The sequence below is a fragment of the Geotrypetes seraphini genome, chromosome 16, assembly GCF_902459505.1.
Source record: "Geotrypetes seraphini chromosome 16, aGeoSer1.1, whole genome shotgun sequence".
In the NCBI taxonomy this organism is placed as follows: Eukaryota; Metazoa; Chordata; class Amphibia; order Gymnophiona; family Dermophiidae; genus Geotrypetes; species Geotrypetes seraphini.
Window position 1 is genome coordinate 22328523 of NC_047099.1, and position 21448 is coordinate 22349970.

General features: G+C 47.0%; 1 protein-coding gene across 7 annotated transcripts in view; it reads left to right on the forward strand.

The window, feature by feature from the left end:
* Positions 1–21448, forward strand: part of STAG3 (stromal antigen 3) — a 147617-nt gene that overhangs the window by 18098 nt on the left and 108071 nt on the right. For 6 of the 7 annotated variants that reach the window (XR_004537260.1, XM_033924435.1, XM_033924434.1 and 3 more), the window contains exons 2-10: positions 4650–4848; positions 5114–5222; positions 5356–5499; positions 5664–5760; positions 5902–5978; positions 9482–9686; positions 9772–9923; positions 17660–17733; positions 18619–18742. Coding sequence is in view for 6 of the 7 variants with exons in the window: in XM_033924435.1 (XP_033780326.1) it covers positions 4664–4848; positions 5114–5222; positions 5356–5499; positions 5664–5760; positions 5902–5978; positions 9482–9686; positions 9772–9923; positions 17660–17733; positions 18619–18742 (1167 nt within the window). In the remaining variant the exon portion in view is untranslated. The remainder of the gene's footprint in view (positions 1–4649; positions 4849–5113; positions 5223–5355; positions 5500–5663; positions 5761–5901; positions 5979–9481; positions 9687–9771; positions 9924–17659; positions 17734–18618; positions 18743–21448) is intronic. The other variant, XM_033924436.1, reaches the window with a different exon arrangement.

Genomic DNA, 21448 nt, shown 5'->3' on the forward strand with positions numbered 1-21448 from the left:
GTTGTGTTTTTGAGGAAAATGAGAAGGAGCCCCCGCATGTGGTGGATCCGCACAGTATTCCGCTCTTTTTCTATCAGGATATTTGGGAATATTGTGCTTGCGCGGTGGAAAGCGCTGGAGGCGCCCTTTCCTTTTGCGCGTTTTGTGGCTCGCCTGTATCCCATCCCAGAAGGGGATAGGGATACCTTGAAGTCGCCTGTGGTTGACGCAATGGTCTTGGCCATCGCAAAACGGCATATGGTGCCCGTTGAGGGCAGCTCAGCCTGAGGTACTCTGAGGAGCATAGGTTAGAGTCCCTCCTTAAACAAAATTTTGATGTCACTGCCCTTGCAGTTCAGGCGGTAATGTGTGGTGGTTTGGTAGCCTGGGCTTCTTTCAGTGGGCCGAACGTGTCCTTGACCGTGAGTCTGATGACTGGTCCTTGGTGGAACAGGAAAAGTAGCCAAAATTGAGATGGGTGCTTCATATCTCTCTGATGCCATGTATGTCCTTTGGCGGGCATTGACCGAGTCCTTGGCTTTCAGGGTGGCTGCTTGTCGTAACTTGTGGCTCCGGGCTTGGTTTCCGGATGCGGCATCTAAGACTAAGCTGACAAAATTTCTTTATCCCTTTCGGGGGCCTTTTTTGTTTGGCAAAGATTTGGACAAGTTGGTTCAAACTAGAGAATGACACAGAGATAAAATTCATCACTGTTCCCGTCCCCGCGGATAACTTCAGGAAACCATCTCCATGTCATTCTTTAAGGAGAGAGGGAAGAATCAGAAAGGGCACAACCACTGACCCTCAAGCCTTGCATTGAAGAAAGCTGGTGTAGAAGGACTGAAGTTGAGATTAAATACTAAAGAATGACATGCAATGGTTTCCCACGGTTATCTGCGGGGACGGGAACAGTGATGAATTTTGTTACCGTGTCATTCTCTAGTTCAAACCTTAACGGACTCTTAAGTTGCCCTGTCTTCCTGAAGACCGTTCCCGCCCGCATGTGCAGGGTAGCATTGCTCGGTGACATTTGTGTGATTTCCACAGATAATGCCCTGGTCGAGGGGCTGCTTCTTTTCCTGCCTCTGGGTCTCCCCGGGGCCATTTCAGCGCATGCAGTTCTTTTGGGGAGCCCATGGGGGGGGGGGGACATGATTCCTCTGCCGGATCACCTGCCGCCCATCCCACCCGATGCCCGATGACTCCTTGCCGGCGCCTCCCTTGGTTTTGGTTGGTGCTTGGCTGTGAGACTTTTACCAGGGGTGGGCCGAGATCACAACGGATCAGTGGGTCCTGGAGGTGATTTGGAATGATTATGCTCTGGAGTTTTCCTGCTCCTTGCCATATCACTTTCTTGCTTCTCCTTGTCAGGCGGCATGGAAAAAGTGGGCACTTTGCCAAACGCTTCAAAGATTGCTAGATCTCAAAGCGGTAGTGTCCGTGCCTCCAAAGGAGTGTGGCATCAGCCAGTATTCGATTTATTTCATGGTGCCCAAGAAAGAGGGGACTTTTCGGCCCATCTTGGATCTGAAGGGGGTCAACAGGGTTTTACGAGTTCCGTCTTTTCGCATGGAGACCCTGAGATCTGTCATTCTGGTGGTTCAGCCAGGGGAATTTCTGACCTCTCTCGATCTTACGGTGGCCTCCAATCAGCGGTTCCTTCGCTTTGCAATCTTGGGACGGCACTATCAGTTTTGTGCAGTTCCTTTTGGTCTGGCCACGGCTTCAGAGATGTTCACCAAGATTATGGTGGTTGTGGTGGCGTCCTTGTGCAAGGAGGGCATTCTTGTTCACCCCTATGTGGATGACTGGTTGATTTAAGCAAAGTCTTTTCAGGAGAGTTCCCAAGATATGGCTCGGGTTGTGAAGTTCTGCAGTCGCTGGGATGGGTAGTCAACCTGTCCAAGAGCCAGTTGTCTCCGTTTCAGTGCTATACCACCAGGCCAGAGGAGGTAGGAGGACAGAGATGGGTGCAGAGTCTGATAGGGGAAGGGTCTAGGTGCAGTGCATAACGGGGAGGGGGGAGAAGGGGACTGGGTGCAGAGTTTGGCAAGAGGAGGGGGGTGACTGGGTGCAGAGTCTGGCAGGAGGGGAGGGGGTGGCTGGGTGCAGAGTCTGGCAGGAGAGGAGGTGGGTAACTGAGTGTAGAGTCTGGCAGGAGGGGAGGGGGGGTGGCTGGGTGCAGAGTCTGGCAGGAGGGGAGGGGGGTGGCTGGGTGCAGAGTCTGGCAGGAGGGGAGGGGGTGGTGGCTGGGTGCAGAGTCTGGCAGGAGGAGAGGGGTGGCTGGGTGCAGAGTGGAAAGAGAAGGGGGCTGGGTCCAGAGTCTAGCAGAGTGGAGAGAGAAGGGGGCTGGGTGCAGAGCCTGGCAGAGTGGGGAGGCTAGGTGCAGAGGGTTGGGAGTTGGGAAGGCAGGGAGGACAGATGCTCAGGCGGTTGGGAAGACAGACACTGCTCATACAGGGAGAGGGTTGGGAAGGAGAAATGCATGGGGGGTTAGGAAAGGAGGTAAAGAGAGATGCTGCACAGGTGGAGTAGTGGAAAGGGAGAGAAAGAAATGCTGCCATGGGGGAGAGAAATAGAACAGAAATTTGTTGGACTTTGGTGTGTGGTGTGAGAGGGAAAGAGAGATAATGTATATGGGGAAAGGAAGAAAGGGGAAGAATTGTTGGACATGATAATGGTGGAGAGGAGGGAGGAGAGATGACCCAAAGAAGGGAGAGACGTTAGACCACTGGAATGGGAAAGAGAGAGAGATGCCAGACCACAGAATGGAAGGGAAGGAGGGGAGAGATGACCGCAGAAAGGAGAGATGTTAGATCTCGGAAAGAGGGAGGGAAGGAGAGAGAGGTACCAGACCATGGGAGAGAAGAGAAATTCCAGGCTATGGGAAGGAGAGGGGGAATTCAGAGATGTTTGACAATGGGAGAGGGATGAGATGGTGCATAGGGATGTAGGGGTAGGGGAGACATTGGGAGGAGATGGTGCACAGCAATGGGTGTGACAGGGAAGAGATAAGAAGAAATGCTTCTTATGGATAGATGGGAGTAGGGGAGAAGAAAGAAGGAGGAGATGGTACACATGGATATATGGGAAGGGAAGGCATGAAAAATAGATTTTGAGAAGAAAGCAGAAAATGGAAGAAAGTTGAATGTTAAAAGTTAATGCTAAAGATGTATGTATGTCAGAAAGTGAAGGAGAGAAAACCAGCAAATGGATAAGGTGGCCCTGGATACACAGTTAAGAGCACAGACAGAAGGACGTGCAGCCAGAGATTGGGAAAGGTGGTTTGAAACCAAAATCACCAGGCAACAAAGGTAGGGGAAATGATTTTATTTTCAATTTAGTGATTGAATTGTGTCAGTTTTGAGAAATGACATCTGCTTTCTATATTTTGCACTGTTCAGGAAGAAATAGGTTTTGTATATATTAGTACTTCAGTTTCTGGTCCTGTATTTGCATAGGGGTTATCTGTGTTCTGCATGTGTGACCAAGGCCAGGTGTTCTGGTAGAAATAAATGTTGAGAAACATACAGTCTGCTTCGCGTAGTTTAATTTTGTGGTTAACCATTATGTATTAATAAGATTCTATTGTGTGTCTATTGTGTGGGTCTGGGGCGGAGCTTGCGGGTCCCCCCAAACAAAAAAGTGTTCCACTGCCTATGATGCTATGTATAGATTGGGGGAAGGGGCATGTGGTGTGGTGGAAATCTCGTCAGAGATAGGCTTTTAGGAGCTACAGAGAGACAGTGAGTTCCTGGGTCTAAGGGACAGAGTGCTAATAGCCTGTACCTAAAACCTGCCATTGTGGAATCTCCCTGGGATACCACCAAAAGACTGCATCATGGATGTGTATTTTGGGGGTGTTCTGCAAACAGGGTCCTTGACATAGACATCCCGTGGCACGCTGAATCAATTTCCAAGTCAGGGCCTGGCTATGGAGTCTGGGAAAAGGAAAAAGGGCTTCGCTGGTGGAAAATTGAGGTGTAAAAAGCATAGTTAATGTAGTAAATGACGGCAGATAAAGACCCGAATGGTCCATCTAGTCTGCCACAACCATACGTGCTCCATAAGTTAATTTAATTTAAATGGTCCTTTTTCTTAGATATTTCTGGGCCAGATACCCAGAGCCCTGCCTGGTAGTGTGCTTAGGTTCTATCTTCTGGAGTCTCCAGCAAAGCTCACTCCAGCCCATCTTAACCATCCCCAGCCATTGAAGCCCTCCCCAGCCCGTCCTCAACTGAATATCCATATGCGGGACACAGACCGTACAAGTCTGCTCAGTACTGGCCTTAGTTACTTCAATATATACCCATATATCAAAATATAATCCCGGGTTGGGCGCAGAGAATTTGTAGCTCTTTGGCCCAGGTACATTAAACAGATTGTGAGCCTGCAGGGACAGACAGGGGAACATGCTAAATAAATTCATGTAAACCATTCTGAGCTCCCTGGTGAGAAAATATAGAAAATTGAATAAATAAATACTAGCGGCTAGGAAAAACATGCAGAGACAGGATCAATTCTACCATCGTTCTATACTAAAATAAAAATTACATAAAGTGATAGTTATGTATGTCCCCTTAAATTGGGCTCTCTGATGTCTTGGTCTGTGATTGATATGCAGTGCTGACTGCCTCATAACCAGTGTCTTTTATCTTGGATATCTACAGGAGAAACTAGCAAGATGCCAACCTTAAGATCCTCCCGCCTCTCAAAGGAAGGCTCGTTGTCATCCCCTGTGCGCTCAGAGCCACCTGAGGCCCTTTTGCCAGAGGCTGGATGCCACAGTGCTGCTGGGAGCTCCACATCCTCCATCATCATGGGGGATGAGGTGGAGTTGCTTCTAGGCTCGGAATTGCCCTACATCGAGTGAGTGTGGGTCTGACCTGCAAAATGTGACCTGGAAGGACAGAAGTGGTCTTTAGTCATTCTTGCTGAGTAGGAAGGGGAATAAACTGAAATTTCCATGAGCTTCCTTGGGCCAGGATAAAGAGGCAAACATCATTGCATTTACTATCACTGAGATATCCCCATACTTTAGGAGACCAAGAGGGCCATTCTGACCACACTTGGGAACCCTAGATATCTGGGTGAGTTATTGCTTCGTTACTGATTACTTGCATTGATCCTTTAGGGGTGGAAACAGTGGGAGTGAGTCACAGTCTGATGATGGCAGTGAGTTTGAAAATACTTTAAAGAAAAGCACCAAGAGACCAGCAAAGATGGCAGAGAGCAGGGCCCCGGTAAGAGATCTGCACAAATCTTGCCCCTCTTTCCCCCCATCCCTCACTTGTGGTTTTGAGATTGCATCAGTCTCACTTTGACATTTTTGTGGGGCCTTATTCCACATATCGGAGCCTTTGCATTTTGTTCTAGGCTTCCAAACAACCCCGAAAAGCAGAACAAAAGGAGAGAAGTCGAAAAGGGCCGTCAAAAATAGCCAGTGTCGCCCAGCCAATCAGTGACCCAGGACTCAACAACACCTTTGAAGCAGTTAAAATGTCAAAGAGTTCCATGCAGGTAAGGATATTGTTTTGACAAGACCACACATCTATGCACACACACACACACATATATCTGTACATATCTGTAATGTCCCAGCCTCAGAGTGATGCAGGTGACCCAGCATCTCTCCTCGCTTCTCCCTTTGCTGACTCTTCTCTCCCCTCCCCTGTGGCTGATAGTCTCTTGTTGATGATTGGCTGGAAAACTATAAAGTGGACCGAGAGGCGGGGCTTCTGGAGCTGGTCAATTTCTTCCTACAGTCCTGTGGATGCAAAGGTGAGAAGTAAAGCATCTCTTCTGGATCTCAGTTGCACACGTTCTGTGGTGCATTCTCTTGTATTTTTCTGTGGCCAGTAAGGAAAGGAGGGGGGGGGTTAGGGACACGAATGGCTCACCTTTGCATTTTTTCCATGGCAGGAGTGGTGACCCAGGAAATGCTGCAGAAACTGCAGAATGCTGAGATCATTCATAAGATGACACAAGAGTTTGATGAGGTACTTCTCTACCACACAACCATACTGCCAGGTCCTGTTCCTCCATAATTAATTCTCTCTCCTCTCCTCAGCCTTTCTCTTCTCCACTGGTTATTTGGATTTAGCTCACATTTTTTTTTTTTTTAGTATTAGCTCAAGGTGAGATAATTCAGGTACAGTAGACATTTCCTTGTCCCTGGAGTGCTCACAAGCTTTTTTTATTTTATAATTCTTTATTCATTTTTGTATGTTATAACAAGTGTATCAATTAAACTCATATAAAACTTAAAGATACACACCTGATTAACTCACATATTAGCATCAAATTTAACATTTCATTAGGAAATTAGTATTCTATAATGTTAAAATATTATGTAAGAAATCTAAATTTATATCATTCTTATTGAATATAATAATTCCCCATCCCTCCCTCCCTCCCTCCCAATTCAATAATACATAAAATCATCTTTATTGTGAATTCATTCAAATATTGATATATTATGTAATAATCAAAAATAAAATCCCACCCCTTTTCCCCTCTAATCAAATATCTTATCATGGGAAAAGTTAATCATTCATTACAAAAATCTGTTAAGTTTGTATCTGAGGTAGTGGAGGGTAAAGCGCACTTCTTTGGCATCCCTCCAGACTGGCACAGAAACGTCTTTTCTCAGTCTCCAGCAGGTGGAGTGGTAAGCTTGTGCAGTCTGTGCTGAGGTTTGTTTGGGTCTCAACTGTACGCCTGGCCATCGATACCAGCACAGGCTACAGTTTAGAGTGCCTTGTGGGATCTGCTCTAATTTGAGACAGTTGGTGAGTTGTGAGAAGTTTTTTAAAAAAACTCCACAAGAAATAAACGGAATGTAAAGTGGTCCCGAGGCCGCCGTTTTTGTACGGTGGTGTTGTGTGTGGGGTTTTGGCGCATTCAGTTCTTTGAAGCGCTCATACTGCATGTGCCAAAACCCCACGCACAACAACACCATACAAAAACAGCGGCCTTGGGACTACTTTATGCTCCGTTTATTTCTTTTGTTTTTTTAAAACTTCTCACAGCTCACCAACTGTCTCAAGTTAGAGCAGACTTCACAGGGCACTCTAAACTATAGTGTGTGCTGGTATCGCTTGCCAGGTGTACAGTTGAGGCTCCTCTAAACACAGAAAACCTGGGGGGGGGGAAATGGGGGTGAGGAACGACCCTTTCAAGTGTGGCATCCCCAATGTCGGTGGGACCCCCAAGAGGGTTTCCCCAAGCTCTATCTGGACAGCAAAAGGGACCAGAAAAATTCCCTAACCATATCCAACAGGCCCAAACAAACCTCAGCACAGACACACAAGCTTACCACTCCACTTGCTGGAGACTGAGAAAAGACATTTCGGTGCCAGTCTCGAGGGGCTAAAAGAATGAAAAATAGCAGGTAAGAACCTAATTTCTCCTTTGCCCTCTAAGATGAGCGGGAGTCCTCCGACTGCATTGCTACCAGTAGGCGGCAGTGTTTCAATAGTGTGGAGCATGTGCGGATGTGTGTGAAGTCATCTGCGCATGCTCAGAGGCCCTCCAGGTACAGCCAGAGCTCATTGGGGCTTTCCAAAACCTAGACAAACTGCTGGGTTTTGGAAAGTCCATTCGGGCACCTGAACAGTCCTCTAAAAATAGGATATGTCTGGGTTTTCCTGGACATCTGGTAACCCTATGCCCCTCACTTTTGAAAATGCGATAGTGAAATAGCACGCTCCACTGCTAGGACTGTAGGTAGAGGAGTCCCACTCAGTTAAGAGGGAACAGTGGTGAAGTGACTTGCCTAGGAGCTCAAGGAGCAGCAGCAGAATTTGAACTGTGCTTCCCTGGTGTCAGCCCAATGCTGTAACCTCTAGGCTGCTCTTCCACTCCACCCTGTTATAAGCAGTGCATATTGGGCTCCCATTGTTCCTTTGTGGACTTTCTCAGCTCTCTGTTTCTTTATCATCCCTCCAGACTGGCACAGATGGATGGTTTACGCTCCTCTGCCAACAGGTGGAAACCGAGAACGCATTGACTTTTGAAATGGAGTAGTTGTGTTTATAGTTCACAGTTTTTAGTTAGTTCCTGCTTGGCTATTCATCAGACTGATTGTAGATGGGACTGCACAGCCACTTGTACTACTGCCAAAAGTCAATGTGTTCTCAGTCTCTACCTGCTGGCAGAGGAGCGCAAACCATCCATCTGTGGAGTCTGGAGGGACTAAAAGAAAGAAAGTTAGCAGGTAAGAACCTAGGCCAGGATTCTCAAAAACCCGTGTTAAAAAGCGACGGTCTGTTAAGACAGCCGTTTTGATAACGAATGTAAAAAAACAAAACATTCTAAAAAAATTGCGTATGCAAATGAGATCGGCAGCAAAGATTCGCTAAATTTGCATGTGCTCATCGCTGGTGCCCATCGCATGTGCAGAAAAAACACTGTCGAGAAAAAAACAAATAAAAACACAACAGCGGGAGAGACGCCCATACTCTCCTGCTGCCCTAAAATCCCTGTCGCGACCACCACGACCCAACCACCCCCCTGCAGTGGGAAAGATGACCACTCTCCCCCACTTTCAAGTGACCCCCCATCTCCGCTGCCCCCTCCCCCTTACCTCAAAAATATATGACCCAGAGGGACGTGTACTCCCTCCTCTCAGCTGCCTGCGTCATCTAAAATGGGCCTTCCCTTCCCTAGTGCATCTTGGGATGCATCGGGAAGGGGCCTGAGGCTCTGATAGGTCCAGACGCCCCCATAGGAGGGGTTTTAGGCGTCCGGGACAATCAGAGCTTTAGGCCCTTTCCCGGTGCATCTGGGGAGGGACCTAAGGCTCTCATTGGCCCAGGTTGTATAAAGCCCCTCCCATGGGTGGGGCCTTAAACAACTTGGGCCAATCAAAGCCTCAGGCCCCTCCCTGGGGCATTCCAAGATGCACTGGGGAGGGAAAGGCCCATTTTAGATGAAGCAGGCAGCTGGGAGGAGGGAGTCCACATCCCTCTGGATCATCTATTGAAGGGGAAGGGGGCAGCAGAGAGGGGAAAGGTGGGGGGGGGATCACTTGAAAGCAGGGGAGAGTGGACATCTCTCCCGCTGTGAGGGGGGGGGTGGTTGGGTTGTGGTGGAGATTTTAGGACAGTGGGAGAGTGTGGGCATCTCTCCTGCTGCAAGGGCTGGTCGCGGTGGAAATTTAGGGCAGCGGGAGAGTGTGGCATCTCCCCCACTGCATCACAACACAGGGGCTTTCTAGCAGTCTCTGACACTGCATGGCACCCCTGGACCAGTCGCTTATTTTTGTGGCTAAAAGCCAAAGACGCTTTTTGAAAATGGCTCGGCATTTTTTTAAGAATCCACCAGAGGGCTTATTTCAATGTTGAAGAGCCCATTTGCATGTCAGTGTCGGAGACTGCTAGAAACCTTGCTAAAGACAGAGATAATCTGTTTTGATAATCTGCTAAACTGCCGGAAAACAGTTTAGCGACAGCGTTAAAGTTTTGAGAATCTGGGCCCCAATTTCTCCTTTCTATGGCAGGATACACCTGACTACCCTCTGTCTATGAGCAGCCTGCCCTGGAAGAAGTTTCGTCAGAGCTTCTGTGAGTTTATCACAGCTCTGGTACGGCAGTGCCAGTACAACATTCTGTATGATGAGTTTCTGATGGACAATGTGATTTCGTTGCTGACGGGGCTTTCCGACTCTCAGGTGCGAGCGTTCCGTCATACCAGCACTCTTGCAGGTAAGAAATGTTGCACACTCCCAGGAGCAAGAAGAGGACAAGCATTGCTAGAACCTTACACCCCTTTTCCTGTCCCTCTGTGTAGCCATGAAACTGATGACGGCTCTGGTCAGTGTGGCTCTGACAGTCAGTCTCCACAAGGACAATAACCAGAGGCAGTATGAAGCAGAGAGAAACAAAGCGCTGGGGAAAAGAGCCACCGAGCGTCTGGAGTTGTTACTAGGCCAGCGCAAAGAGGTGAGGGAAGAGGGCTGGGGGGGGGGGGATTTGGAGGTACAAAATGGAACAGGAGAGAAAAGCAAAGAATGATTAGGACGTGGACAAGGAACAGGGAAAGAAGTGACGAGAGTTGTAGAAGGCAAGCTGAGGAAGGGTAGGTTTTAGAACATAAGAATAGCCATATTGGACAGACCGATTGGAAACTGAATACTGGGCTAGATGGACCAGTAGTAGCAATCCAGGTCTCAAGTATGTGGCAGAATCCCTAAGGTTCCATGGTACTGATCCCAGGGATAAGTACTGGCTTTCCCAATGTGTGTTTTAATAGTAGAATATGGACTTTTCCTCCAGGATCTTGTCAAACCTTTTTTAAACCTAGATATGCTAACTGCTGTTACCACATTCTCCGGTAATGAGTTCCAGAGCTACTATTTGGATTTTTTTTTTTGCCAGGTATTAGTGACCTAGATTGGCCACCGTGAGGACGGGCTAGATGAGCAATTGGTCTGACCCAGTAAGGCTATTCTTAAATCCACTGCTTATTCCTGTTTTACTCCTTGGGATTTTGCCAGATACTTGGTTTATAATTCTTTATTCATTTTCGTATGTTACAACAAGTGTATCAAATAAACTCATTAAAAACTTAAATATACACACTTGGTTAACTCACATATTAGCATCAAATTTAACATTTCATTAGAAAATACTTGGGACCTGGGTTGGCCACTGTTGGAAACAGAATATCTGGCTTGATGGACTTTCAGTCTGTCTCAGTATTGACAGTTCTTATGTTCTGTTTGTTTTAAAAGTCAATGAAGTTACATGGAAATAGAGTCCTATAGTCTTTGTCCTTTTTGAAAGAGTAAACAATCATAGAAACACAGAAACATGATGGCAGGTAAAGGCACCAAATGGCCCATCCGCAATAATCATCATCTCTTCCTCTCTCTCTCTGAGATCCCATGTGCCTATCCCATGCCTTCTTGAATTCAGGCACAGTCTCTGTCTCCACCACTTCTTCCAGGAGACTGTTCCATGCAGCTACCATCCTTTTAAAAAGTATTTCCTTAGATTACTCCTGTGCCTATCATCTCTTAACTTCATCCTATGCCCTCTCATTCCAGAGCTTCCTTTCAAATGAAAGAGAATTGACTCGTGTGCTTTTATAACAAAGAAAAATGGGGAGACCCAATGATCCACAGTGAAAACAATCCACCGATGAAAACAAAAACTGTGGATACAGATGTTCTGGAGATGAATTTATTGAACACTGACATATAAAACCATGAAAATTCAATTAAAAAAGTACAATGATAAAAAATACTGTGATAAAAATCCAACTGGACCCTATACGGTCCGTGTTTCGGCGAACTCGCCTTCCTCAGGGGTCCAATGGTTTGCAAACTCACATATAAAGAATTGGACTGAAAAGTCTATTGTCTTTAAACATGTGAGAAAATCTTTAAACATGTGAGAAAAGAACAGCGCAGTTTTAAACATGTGAGAAAAGAACACGCAGACAAGCAGAAGTAGCATTTTTTTTTTTTTTTGCTACTTCAGCTTGTCTGCGGTGTTCTTTTCTCACATGTTTAAAGACAATAGATTGTTTTAAGTCCAATTCTTTATATGTGAGATTGCAAACCATTGGACGCCTGAGGAAGGCGTGTTCGCCGAAACAGGGACCGTGTAGGGTCCGGTTGGATTTTTATCACAGTATTTTTTAACATTGTACTTTAATTGAATTTTCATGGTTTTATATGTCAGTGTTTAATAAATTATCTCCAGAACATCTGTATCCACAGTTTTTGTTTTTGTTTTCATCGTGCATTTATGCCACATAGGTATTTAAATGTCTCTATTGTATCTCCCCTTTCTTTCTAAAGTATACATATTGAGATCTTTAAGTCTGTTCCCATACGCCATATGAGGTCAACCACGCACCATTTCAGTAGCCTTCCTCTGGACAGACTCCATCCTTTTTATATCTTTTTTTAAGGTGTGGCCTCCAGAATTGTACACCTTTTCAACCTGTTTGGACACCTTAAGATCTTCACATACAATCACACCTAAGTCCCGCTCTTCTGTCATTTATTTAAGTTCTTCACCTCCTAAACTGAACCGTTCCCTAGAAATTTTTGCAGCCCAAATGCATGACCTTGCATTAAATTTTAGCTGCCAAGTTTCAGACCATTTTTCAAGCTTCGCTAGTTTTTTCTTCATGTTTTCATCCAGGGTGTCTACTCTATTTGCAGATTTTTGTATCATCAATTTGCATTTACCCATTCTACTCCACTCAGGATTTACCTACTTCACTCAGAATTTTGTAGATCTCTAGCATATCCTGCAAAAGTGAAGGGCCCTTACTTAAGCCTTTCCTCATATGAGAGGAGTTTCAACCCCATAATCATTTTGAACTTTTTCTAATTCCGCTATATCTTTTTTTTTTTTTTAAGATGTGATGACTAGAATTACACACAATACTCAAAAAGTTGAGGTACAGAGTGGATAAAGAGGCATTACAATAATCTTTGTTCTTAGCACCTCTCCAGACCGGTACAGTTCACCATGACCAGCAGGAGACTGAGACAAAACCTTTTGGCTGTAATACAAGTAGCTGTGCTTCCCCTTAGGCTAACCAGTGGTAAGCTGTTGCCAGGCTTCCCTTGGTTAGTGTAGACCTGTTGGAAATTGTTTAGTGGCCTTCTTGTCCCCGTCTGATGCAGGACTGAGCTTGGGGGAACCCTTTTGGGAGGTCCGTCCGATCTCGGAGGGGGGGAGGGTGACACACGTAAGCCTTGCCATCGATACCAGATTAGAGATTCAGTGGAGTCTGTTCTGACAAAAAAAAAAAAAATCCTGAGGCAATGCCAGTCTGAAGGGAACCTTCAATTGACTGTAATTGATTTATTTCTTGTTAACTGGCACTTTTCTTTCAGCTAGGTCGCGTATTGCGCAATGAGCACTTTTAAAGGGGAAAAGTGCTCATTGTGCTCCAGACTAGAGAATGACACAATGACTTACCCTTGGCTAGCCGCGGGTAACCCGCCGAAACAGGGAGTAAAAAAAAACTGGTTGCTGTGGGTATAGGAACAAGGCCCTGTGGAGTGGTGAATGGCTTTGTCCACATAGTAAAGTATCTGCCACGTTGCTTTCCTTCCCATCCTTCCCAGTCTGCAGCCCTCCTTGCGATCACGACACTCACTCCCTTCCCGCTGCCGGCAACAAAATCAAAAACCATCCATTCATCTCTTTCCTTCATCTAGCTATCTCCATCCCTTCTCCTTGCCTTCGCAGGCGCTCTTCAACAGTTTTCTCTTTCAGAGGTGTCGGGACGTGGTCACCATTCTCACAAGTCCCGCACGACTGCCCCAAAGCCTCTCTTATGCACTTCCTGTTTCCGCCTGGGCGGCTTGTATCAGAGGAGAGGCTTTGGGGCAGTTGTGTGGGACTTGTGAGAATGATGACCACGTCCCGACACCTCCAAAAGAGAAAACTGTTGAAGAGTGTTTGCGAAGGTGAGGAAAAGTGAGGGAGATGACTAGATGAAGGAAAGAGATGAACGAATGGTTTTGGGGTTTGGTCGGTGGCGGAAAGGGAGCGAGTGTCATAATCGTGAGGCGGGCTGCAGACTGGGTAGGGTGGGAAGGGAAGCTTGACGAGGGGAAGAGGTTAAGTGGTGCTGAAGGGAAGTGGAGAGGGGAGAGAGAGGAGAACAGATGCTGGTTGGAAGGGAGAATGAGAGAGGGGAACAGACGCTGAAGGGAAGTGAGGAGGAACGAGAAAGAGAGGGAGCAGACTCTGGATGAAAGTGGAGAGGGGAGAGAGTGGGGAACAGATGCTGGTTGGAAGGGGAGAGAGGGGAGCAGACGCTGAAGGAAAGTGGGGAGGAGAGAGGGGAGCAGACGTAGAAGGGAAGTGGAGAGAGAGAGAGGAGCAGATGCTGGATAGAAGTTGGGAGGGGAGAGAGGGAAACAGATACTGGTTGGAAGGGGAGAATGAGAGAGGGGAACAGATGCTGAAGGGAAGTGAGGAGGAAAGAAAGGGATCAGACGCTAGAAGGAAGTGGTGAGGAGAGAAAGGGGAGCAGACTCTGGAAGGAAGTGGAGAGGTGAGAGAGAGAACACATAACTGGATGGAAGGAGGGGATAAAAATAGAGCACATGCTGGATTGGGGGAAGAGGAGAGGTTTAGTGAGATACTGGAAGGGGTGAGGGAAAGAGGTGGAAAGCTGTAGGTAGACACAATGAAAGGGAAATTGAGGACTGGAAAGTAAGTAGACAAGAGGTAAAAAACAAATTGAGAAGGAAAGGAGAAAGAGATACCAGAGCATTGGGGTAGGGGAGGAGACAGATACCAGATCTGAAGGGAGGCAAGGAGTAGAGAGATGCTAAAACCCACCTGGGAGGGAATGAGAGATGGAAGGGAAGAAGACAGAGGTGCCAGACCATGGGGGGAGCAGAGGGAAGAAGATGGGTGCCAGACCAATGGGGTGGGGGAGGGAGAGGCAGACAGTTTTTGATAGAAGCAGAGCAGATGCCATATGGAAGAGACAGAGAGAAAGCAGACAGTAGATGGAAGGAAGAGAATGATGAGAAGATGAAAGCAGAAACCAGACAACAAAGGTAGAAAAAAAATTATATTTCTTTTCTTTTTTGTTTTGCTCTAAGATAAGGTAGTATTGTAGCTGTGTTGATCAATATTTATAAGCAAAGCCCTGCCAGCTGAAGGTCTCTTCCTCTAGGTCAGCAGCCAGAGCTCCAATTTATAAAATGACAATTGTTCAGAATGTTTCTTTTTATACTTTATTTAAATAAGATCAGTATAAAACTATTCGTGACTTGTGCAAAGATGGGATCAGATAGTTTGTGGGGATGGGACGGGGACCGAGCTCATGGTGACAGAGCAGAGACGGGGTCTGAGCTCACAGGCCAGGGACTGAGCTCACGGTGACAGAGTGGAGATGGGACTGAGCTCACGGCAAAGTGTCAACGCCGAGGGCCTGGATGCTGTGGTACAGTCTTGGCTGGCAGCGGGCCTCCTGTACGTGCTTCCTCCATGGCCGATGGTGGGCAGAGTCCTTCGCATTGCTCAGCACCCAGGCCATGTGTTACTGGTGGCTCCGAACTAGAGGTCTGCACAGGAAAGGGAATCGCAGGAATCCCGTGGGGGTCCCGTGGGAATCCTCCCCCAACCCACAGGACTCCCATGGGGAACTCCCTCTGGCCCACGGATCTCCCACGGGGACCCCCCTCTAGCCAACGGGACACCCACGGGGATGGAAGGCTTTGGAAGCAGGGTTCATCCATATAATATAATGGACACGTCAGCCTTAGTAAAAGAGGGGTTTTATAAGTTAATTACCTGAACAGAAAACAAACAAAGGGTTCCACCAAAGAGATTCCACAAGGAAAACAGCAGCGCAAACACAAAAGAAACTGTGGAATTGATGATCCTGTCAGAAGTAACTGCTGCTTTTTATGGGGACGGGCGGGGATGGTGGTAATCCCTTGCGGGGATGGGTGGGGACGGAGAGGATCCTGGCGGGGATGGGTGGGATTTCTGTCCCCGCGCAACTCCCTACTCCAAACTGGCTCAGGGGCCCGTGGTATTTGGATCTGGTTCATCTTCTTGTGGCAGATCCTCTTCCGCTGCCCCTCTTGCCCAACCTTCTGACTCAGGGCCCCATTTCAATGTTTGATCTGGGTTCCTTTTGTCTTATGGCTTGGCTCTTGAGAGGGAGCGCCTAGGTAAGAAAGGTTATTCAAATAAAGTGATCTCCATTTTCTTGAGGTCCTGGAGGCTTTCCATGTCTCAGGCTTTTGTGAATGTTTGGCGTATTTTTGAGGAGCGGTGTGCTGTGCGTAGGGTGGTTTCCTTTCATGCCTTTTTAACATAGTAACATAGTAGATGACGGCAGATAAAGACCCGAATGGTCCATCCAGTCTGCCCAACCTGATTCAACCTTTTTGCCTTACTTCTTGGAGGATGGCCTGGCCTGGTCGTCTCTCCAGGTTCAGTTTGCAGCTTTGTCTGCGTTTCGCGGTTTGCTGAAGGGTAAGGTCATCTCTCCTGGTTCAATTTGCAGCTTTATCTGTATTTCGCGGTTTGCTGCAGGGTAAGCGTTTAACTTCTTTTCCAGACGTGGTTCACTATGTGAGGTTGGCTAAATTGCTTTGGCTTCCAGTGGGGCCTTCTGTTCCAGCCTGGGATCTCAGTCTGGTCCTGTCTGTGCTAGTGTGCGCTCCCTTTGAGCCCCTGTGTTTCTGCTCATTGAAGGACCTTACTCTCAAGGCGGTTTTCCTGGTGGCCATTACTTCCACGAGATGCGTTTCTGAGCTTCAGGTTTTCTTTTGAAGGCCTCCCTTCCTGGAGTTTTCTAGGGAGTGGGTGGTGCTACAGCCTGTTCCTTCCTTTCTGCTGAAGGTGGTCTCGCCTTTTCATGTCAGCCAGTTTGTGGTCCTCCCGGTCTTGGGTTTTGGGGAGGGCTCTTCAGAACAGAAGCAGTTGTACAAGTTAGATGTCTGTTGGGTCCTTCGCTCTTATGTTCAGCGGATCCAGAAGTACCGAAGTTGGATCATCTTTTTGTCCTCTTATTGGGTCCTCGTTAGGGGGATGGCGCTTCCAAGGCTATCATTGCATGCTGGATCAAAGAGACTATTGCTTCCGCTTATCTTCTTCTAAAGAAGCCTGTTCCGGATTTTCTCAATGCTCATTCCACTCCGGGTCAAGCAGCTTCTTGGGCTGAGTCTTCTCTGGTGCCTCTGTAAGGCTGCGGTTTGGTCTTTCCTGCATTCCTTTGTGCAACACTACCGTGTGGACGTCCAGGCATGTTGGGACGTGGTGTTTGGTGAGCGTGTTCTGGTGGCGGCCCTCCGGGGGTCCCACCCATGATGAGTACTGCTTTGGTATGTCCCATCAGTGAACTGTACCAGTCTGGAGAGGTGCTAAAGAAGGAGAAATTAGGTTCTTATCTGCTAATTTTCTTTCTTTTAGACTCTCCAGACCGGTACAGTCCCCATTATGTCTGGTGGTCTGTCTGATGTTTTTGCGGGATTTGTGTGAAGAGTGTTTTTTCTGCGGGTTCTAGTATTTTTATAGGGTTGGGGAGATTAAAAAGAACAGCGGCTTTGGCATAGTTGGCGAGCTGTGGGGACGTTTGCTGAAGGGGCTTTTTCTGTGCAATTTCCAACAGTCTTGTTCTATATTAGTTGTTACTCCTGTTAGGATGTTATTGCTGCTATAATTAGCACTTCTTAGTTCTGCTTGGCTATTTGGCAGACTGGTTAACTTAAGGGGAAGCACAGCTACTTGTATTAAAGCCAAAAGGTTTTGTCTTAGTCTCCACCTGCTGGTCATGGTGAGCTTTTACCCATCAGTAAACTGTACCAGTCTGGAGAATCTAAAAGAAAGAAAATTAGCAGGTAAGAACCTAATTTCTCTTTTTTCTATTCCTTGCCTAATAATTTTTAGCATTCTGTTTGCTTTTATTGGCCACTGTGTGCTTTTGGTAGATTTGCCCCTGTCTGTTCACCACCGACAGTCAGGATGAATGGTCACACACAAGTGACATTATCATGGCTCACTGGATAGACCAGCCTAGATTATACTTTGCACATCTATAGTAGCCACTGGACCAGGCTGCTGTCAGCAAAGCAAAGATGTGGCTAAACTCTGTGGAGAGATAAGAGGGGTGCGGGCCTGTTAATCTTGCTGTCATGGGGGTACGCTAGTTACAGATCTGCAATTTGTTGTAGCTCCAGGAGCATCAAGAAGAGATTGAGAATATGATGAATGCCTTGTTCAAGGGGGTCTTCGTACACCGCTACAGGTGAGTGTGACACGCAGGGACCATATCACTCCTCAGCCTAATTGCCACAGAGTCTAAGGTAGATATAGAGTAGCTGTTCCCCCATATCTCAAAGGCTCGCCTTGCCTCAACCAGAAATGGTGCATTTTTCTACTTAGTTCCAATATTGTGGAACAATTTGCCAGCAGAGTTAAGGAAGGAAGAATCATTTCAAGATTTTAAGAGACATCTAAAAGCGCATTTTTTTTCAAATGGCTCTCCCGAATTGAATAATGGAATGGGGACCGCAATCTGCATTAATTTGTATTCATTTGTACTGATTCGTGTTGATTTGGATTTATTTCATATAACAGTTTTAGTGGATTGTTTTAGAAATGTTAATTTCTTTCCTTTCCTATTTTCTAATAGAGTTCCTTTCTTAAATATGATTAAAGTTCTGATATAAACTGCTTTGATCCTTTATGGCTTTATAGGTGGTATAGAAAGAGTTTAATAAACATAAACAAATTCAAAGGAGTTTAAGTGGACAGGGAAGGCTCCTGTCCACTTAAACTCCAGCCAGTGGTCCAGGAGGGGATTTTCAGCATCATTTTAAGAAGGCTGTGCTGTTGAGTATCCCCTCTGACCACTGCGGCACTGTCTGATTTAGTACAGGTATCGGCATTGAGAAACTTCAGCTTCTCCAAGGACCTGGATATTTAGTGCCAGTGCCTGGCATTAGATACCTGGGTCTAATTCTGCTGGCTAAGTATTTGCCCAGTCTGTGCAGAGCAGGGTTGCTATGCGGGGTGGGAGGGGGGGTCTTTGCGTATTGGTATGATTTGAAGGTGGCTAAGGAGGCTTCTTCTGGTGTTTACTGATTCTCTGTGCATGGAGCAGTTCAGACTCTGGGTTTGGGTTTTACAGAGACTCGATCCCGGAGATCCGTGCCCTTTGCATGGAGGAGATTGGCATTTGGATGAAGAACTATTCTGCCTCTTTCCTTAACGATAGCTACTTGAAGTACATTGGCTGGACGCTTCATGATAAGGTACAAAGATAAAGGGTGTGAGGGGAGGGTGAGAGACACTCAAGAACCCAAGGTTCACTAGAAAGGGCACTTCTCCGTTTGATGTGGGGCCCAGGGCTGGTTTCCCATATCTTTGCTTTGCAGGTCCCATGGCATGTTCGATTCTCCATGGACTAGCAAGACCTGTGATGCCATTCGGTAGTGCCAAAACTGGACTTTGCTCTCCTAGAGCTCTGTAAAATCTAGAAGGCTTTTCTGAGCATGCTTGAAATCTCCCACATTTGTGCCCTGCACTATCCTCCCAGCCTTTTGTCATCCACCCAGCCAATAGGGCTCTGCAAGCTCTCCATTTTGACATCTTGTCCTCAAAGAGAGCTTTATTTCTTTCTTTTTTGTAAACAAGAAAACGCCATTAAAAAGATAAGGGAAACAAACTTAGGACAGTTAATGTAAAAGGAAATAAATAAATAATGCTAACTTACTAACACTACCAGGCCCCACTCTGACTGAAACTGTCATGAGTGACCCAAAGTCAGAGTTTAAATAGTGCCCCAAATGTTAAAAATACACTAACAAAAATGAGACCGTAACTGACGCACAGTAGTTATGTCAACTGCCTGGGCCTCTCTTATGATGTAAGTGTGTGCCTGCCCAATATGTTCTAAAAACAGGGGTGCCCACACTTTTTGGGCTTGCGAGCTACTTTTAAAATGACCAAATCAAAATGATCTACCAACAATAAAATTTTAAAAAACACAAAGAACACTGTACACAGAGAAAATGTTAATTATCATTTATATTCTGGGTTGTTTTTCAAAGAGATCAAGGCAAATGACTTTATGCAATGTCACTTCAGTTACAACTATACAAAAATAGACAAATATACCCCCTTTCTTTTTAAACAAATTGTAACTCTTATCCATCTCCTCCCTTATGTTCCTAGTTGTGTTAAATTTGTCAATAGTCTCGTTAGTCTTAGTTTTGTTATTTACTGTATTATTCCCCTTATTTTGTAATTTTATTATTATGTACATCGCTTAGAATTTAGATTAAGCGATTAGTCAAATTATTATTAAACTTGAAACTTGAAACTATTAAACTTTACTAAATCGCGATAGCGGTTTTTAGTGCAGGGAGCTGCACTGAATGCCCTGCACCCCACCCTACCCCACTGAAGGCCTGCCTGTCCCCCCCTGAAGTCCTGCCTGCCCCCTCTGAAGTCCTGCACCCCACCCCTGAAGGCCTGTCTGCCCCCCCCCAAGGCCTGCACCACCACCCCTGAAGGCCTGTCCCCCCTGAAGGACACTCCCCACCCCTGGAAGGCCTGCGTGTTCCTCTCTGACCTCCCACATATCCATTTACCTAATTCCAGCAGGGAGCAGCCTGCAGAGAGGATCGCCAGTACTTTAGCGATCCTTGCAGGTTGCCATAGGCCTCAGGAGCTGTCTTCCTTCTGCCGCGGTCCCGCCCCTCCTCTGAGTCAGAGGCAGGATCGCGGCAGAGGGAAGACAAAGCCTGAGGCCTATGGCAACCTGCAAAGATCGCTAAAGTACTGGCGATCCTCTCTGTAGTCTGCTCCCTGCTAAAATTAGGTAAAGGGATGCGCGGGAGGCCAGGGAAAAAGCCAGCCACCATAGCATTTTCCGACTGACCCTCCCCCCTCGCCCTCTAAAGCAGGAGCGACAGCGGATGGACAGCAAGAGGCAGCGCTGCTGATCCTGCTTTACGGGGCAAGGGGGGAGGGTCAATCACTGAATTGGAAGGCCAATTTTTTTTTTGGGGGGGGGAGGGTTAAATCGTATTCTTTAGCACTCTCCAGACCAGTAGAGGTTAACTTTACGAATGGGTATATATCTAATCATGACCAGCAGGTGGAGACTGAAAACAAAACTTTGGGACAGTATATCCTAGCCCCTCCTCTCTATTTCCCTCAGTCTTCTTTCAGTCTCCAGCAGGTGTTGAGTGATCTGTACCCATCTCCCTTGGTAGGGCTGTTGGAATTTGTTTAGGGGTTTATTGTCCCTGTTTTTGGCCGGACGGAGCTTGGTCGGGCCCTGTTTGGGGGTTCGTCCGACCTCGGGGGTGTCAAACCCGGCGGGTCACGAGCGGGGTCCCTCCCCCCACTTCCTCCACCTCCCCACATTTTTTTAGAGGAGCCTCAGCAGTACGCCTTGCCCCCTAAGTCAAGCAAGGCATATTGCTTCGAGAGCCTGTGGAGTCTGTTCTGTAAAAAAAAAAAAAAAAAAAAATCCTGAGGTAGTGCTGGTCTGAAGGGTTGTTTCCCTTTAAGAAAACTGTATTTTACTGTATTTTTTCATGTAACCAGCACTTTTTTATAGCTAGGTCGCGTATGGAGCAATTGTGCCCTTCTCCGGGGGAGTAGGACACAATTTTAGTCCAGCCGCGAGGCACTCGCGGCCGGCCTGAACTCGGCGGTTTGGGTCGGTGAGGTGGTGGAGCTCCGTCGGCAGCGGCTGCAGGCGCCCAGAGCTCCCCGCCGATGGTGCCTCGCGAGTCGGCTTGGAGCAGTGGGGAAGCCGGTCTTCCACAACCGCCCACGGAGGGATTCCCCGAAGGATTCCCTCTCAGCTGATTTTTTGACAGCTGATGCCGGCTTGCCTGCTTTAGCGGCTGAGACTATTCAGGTTTCTCAGCCGCTTCAGGCTATGGAGGGAGCTTTTTTGGCGGGAAAACCGCCATCTTCTCTGTCTGGCCCCTCCATTTTGT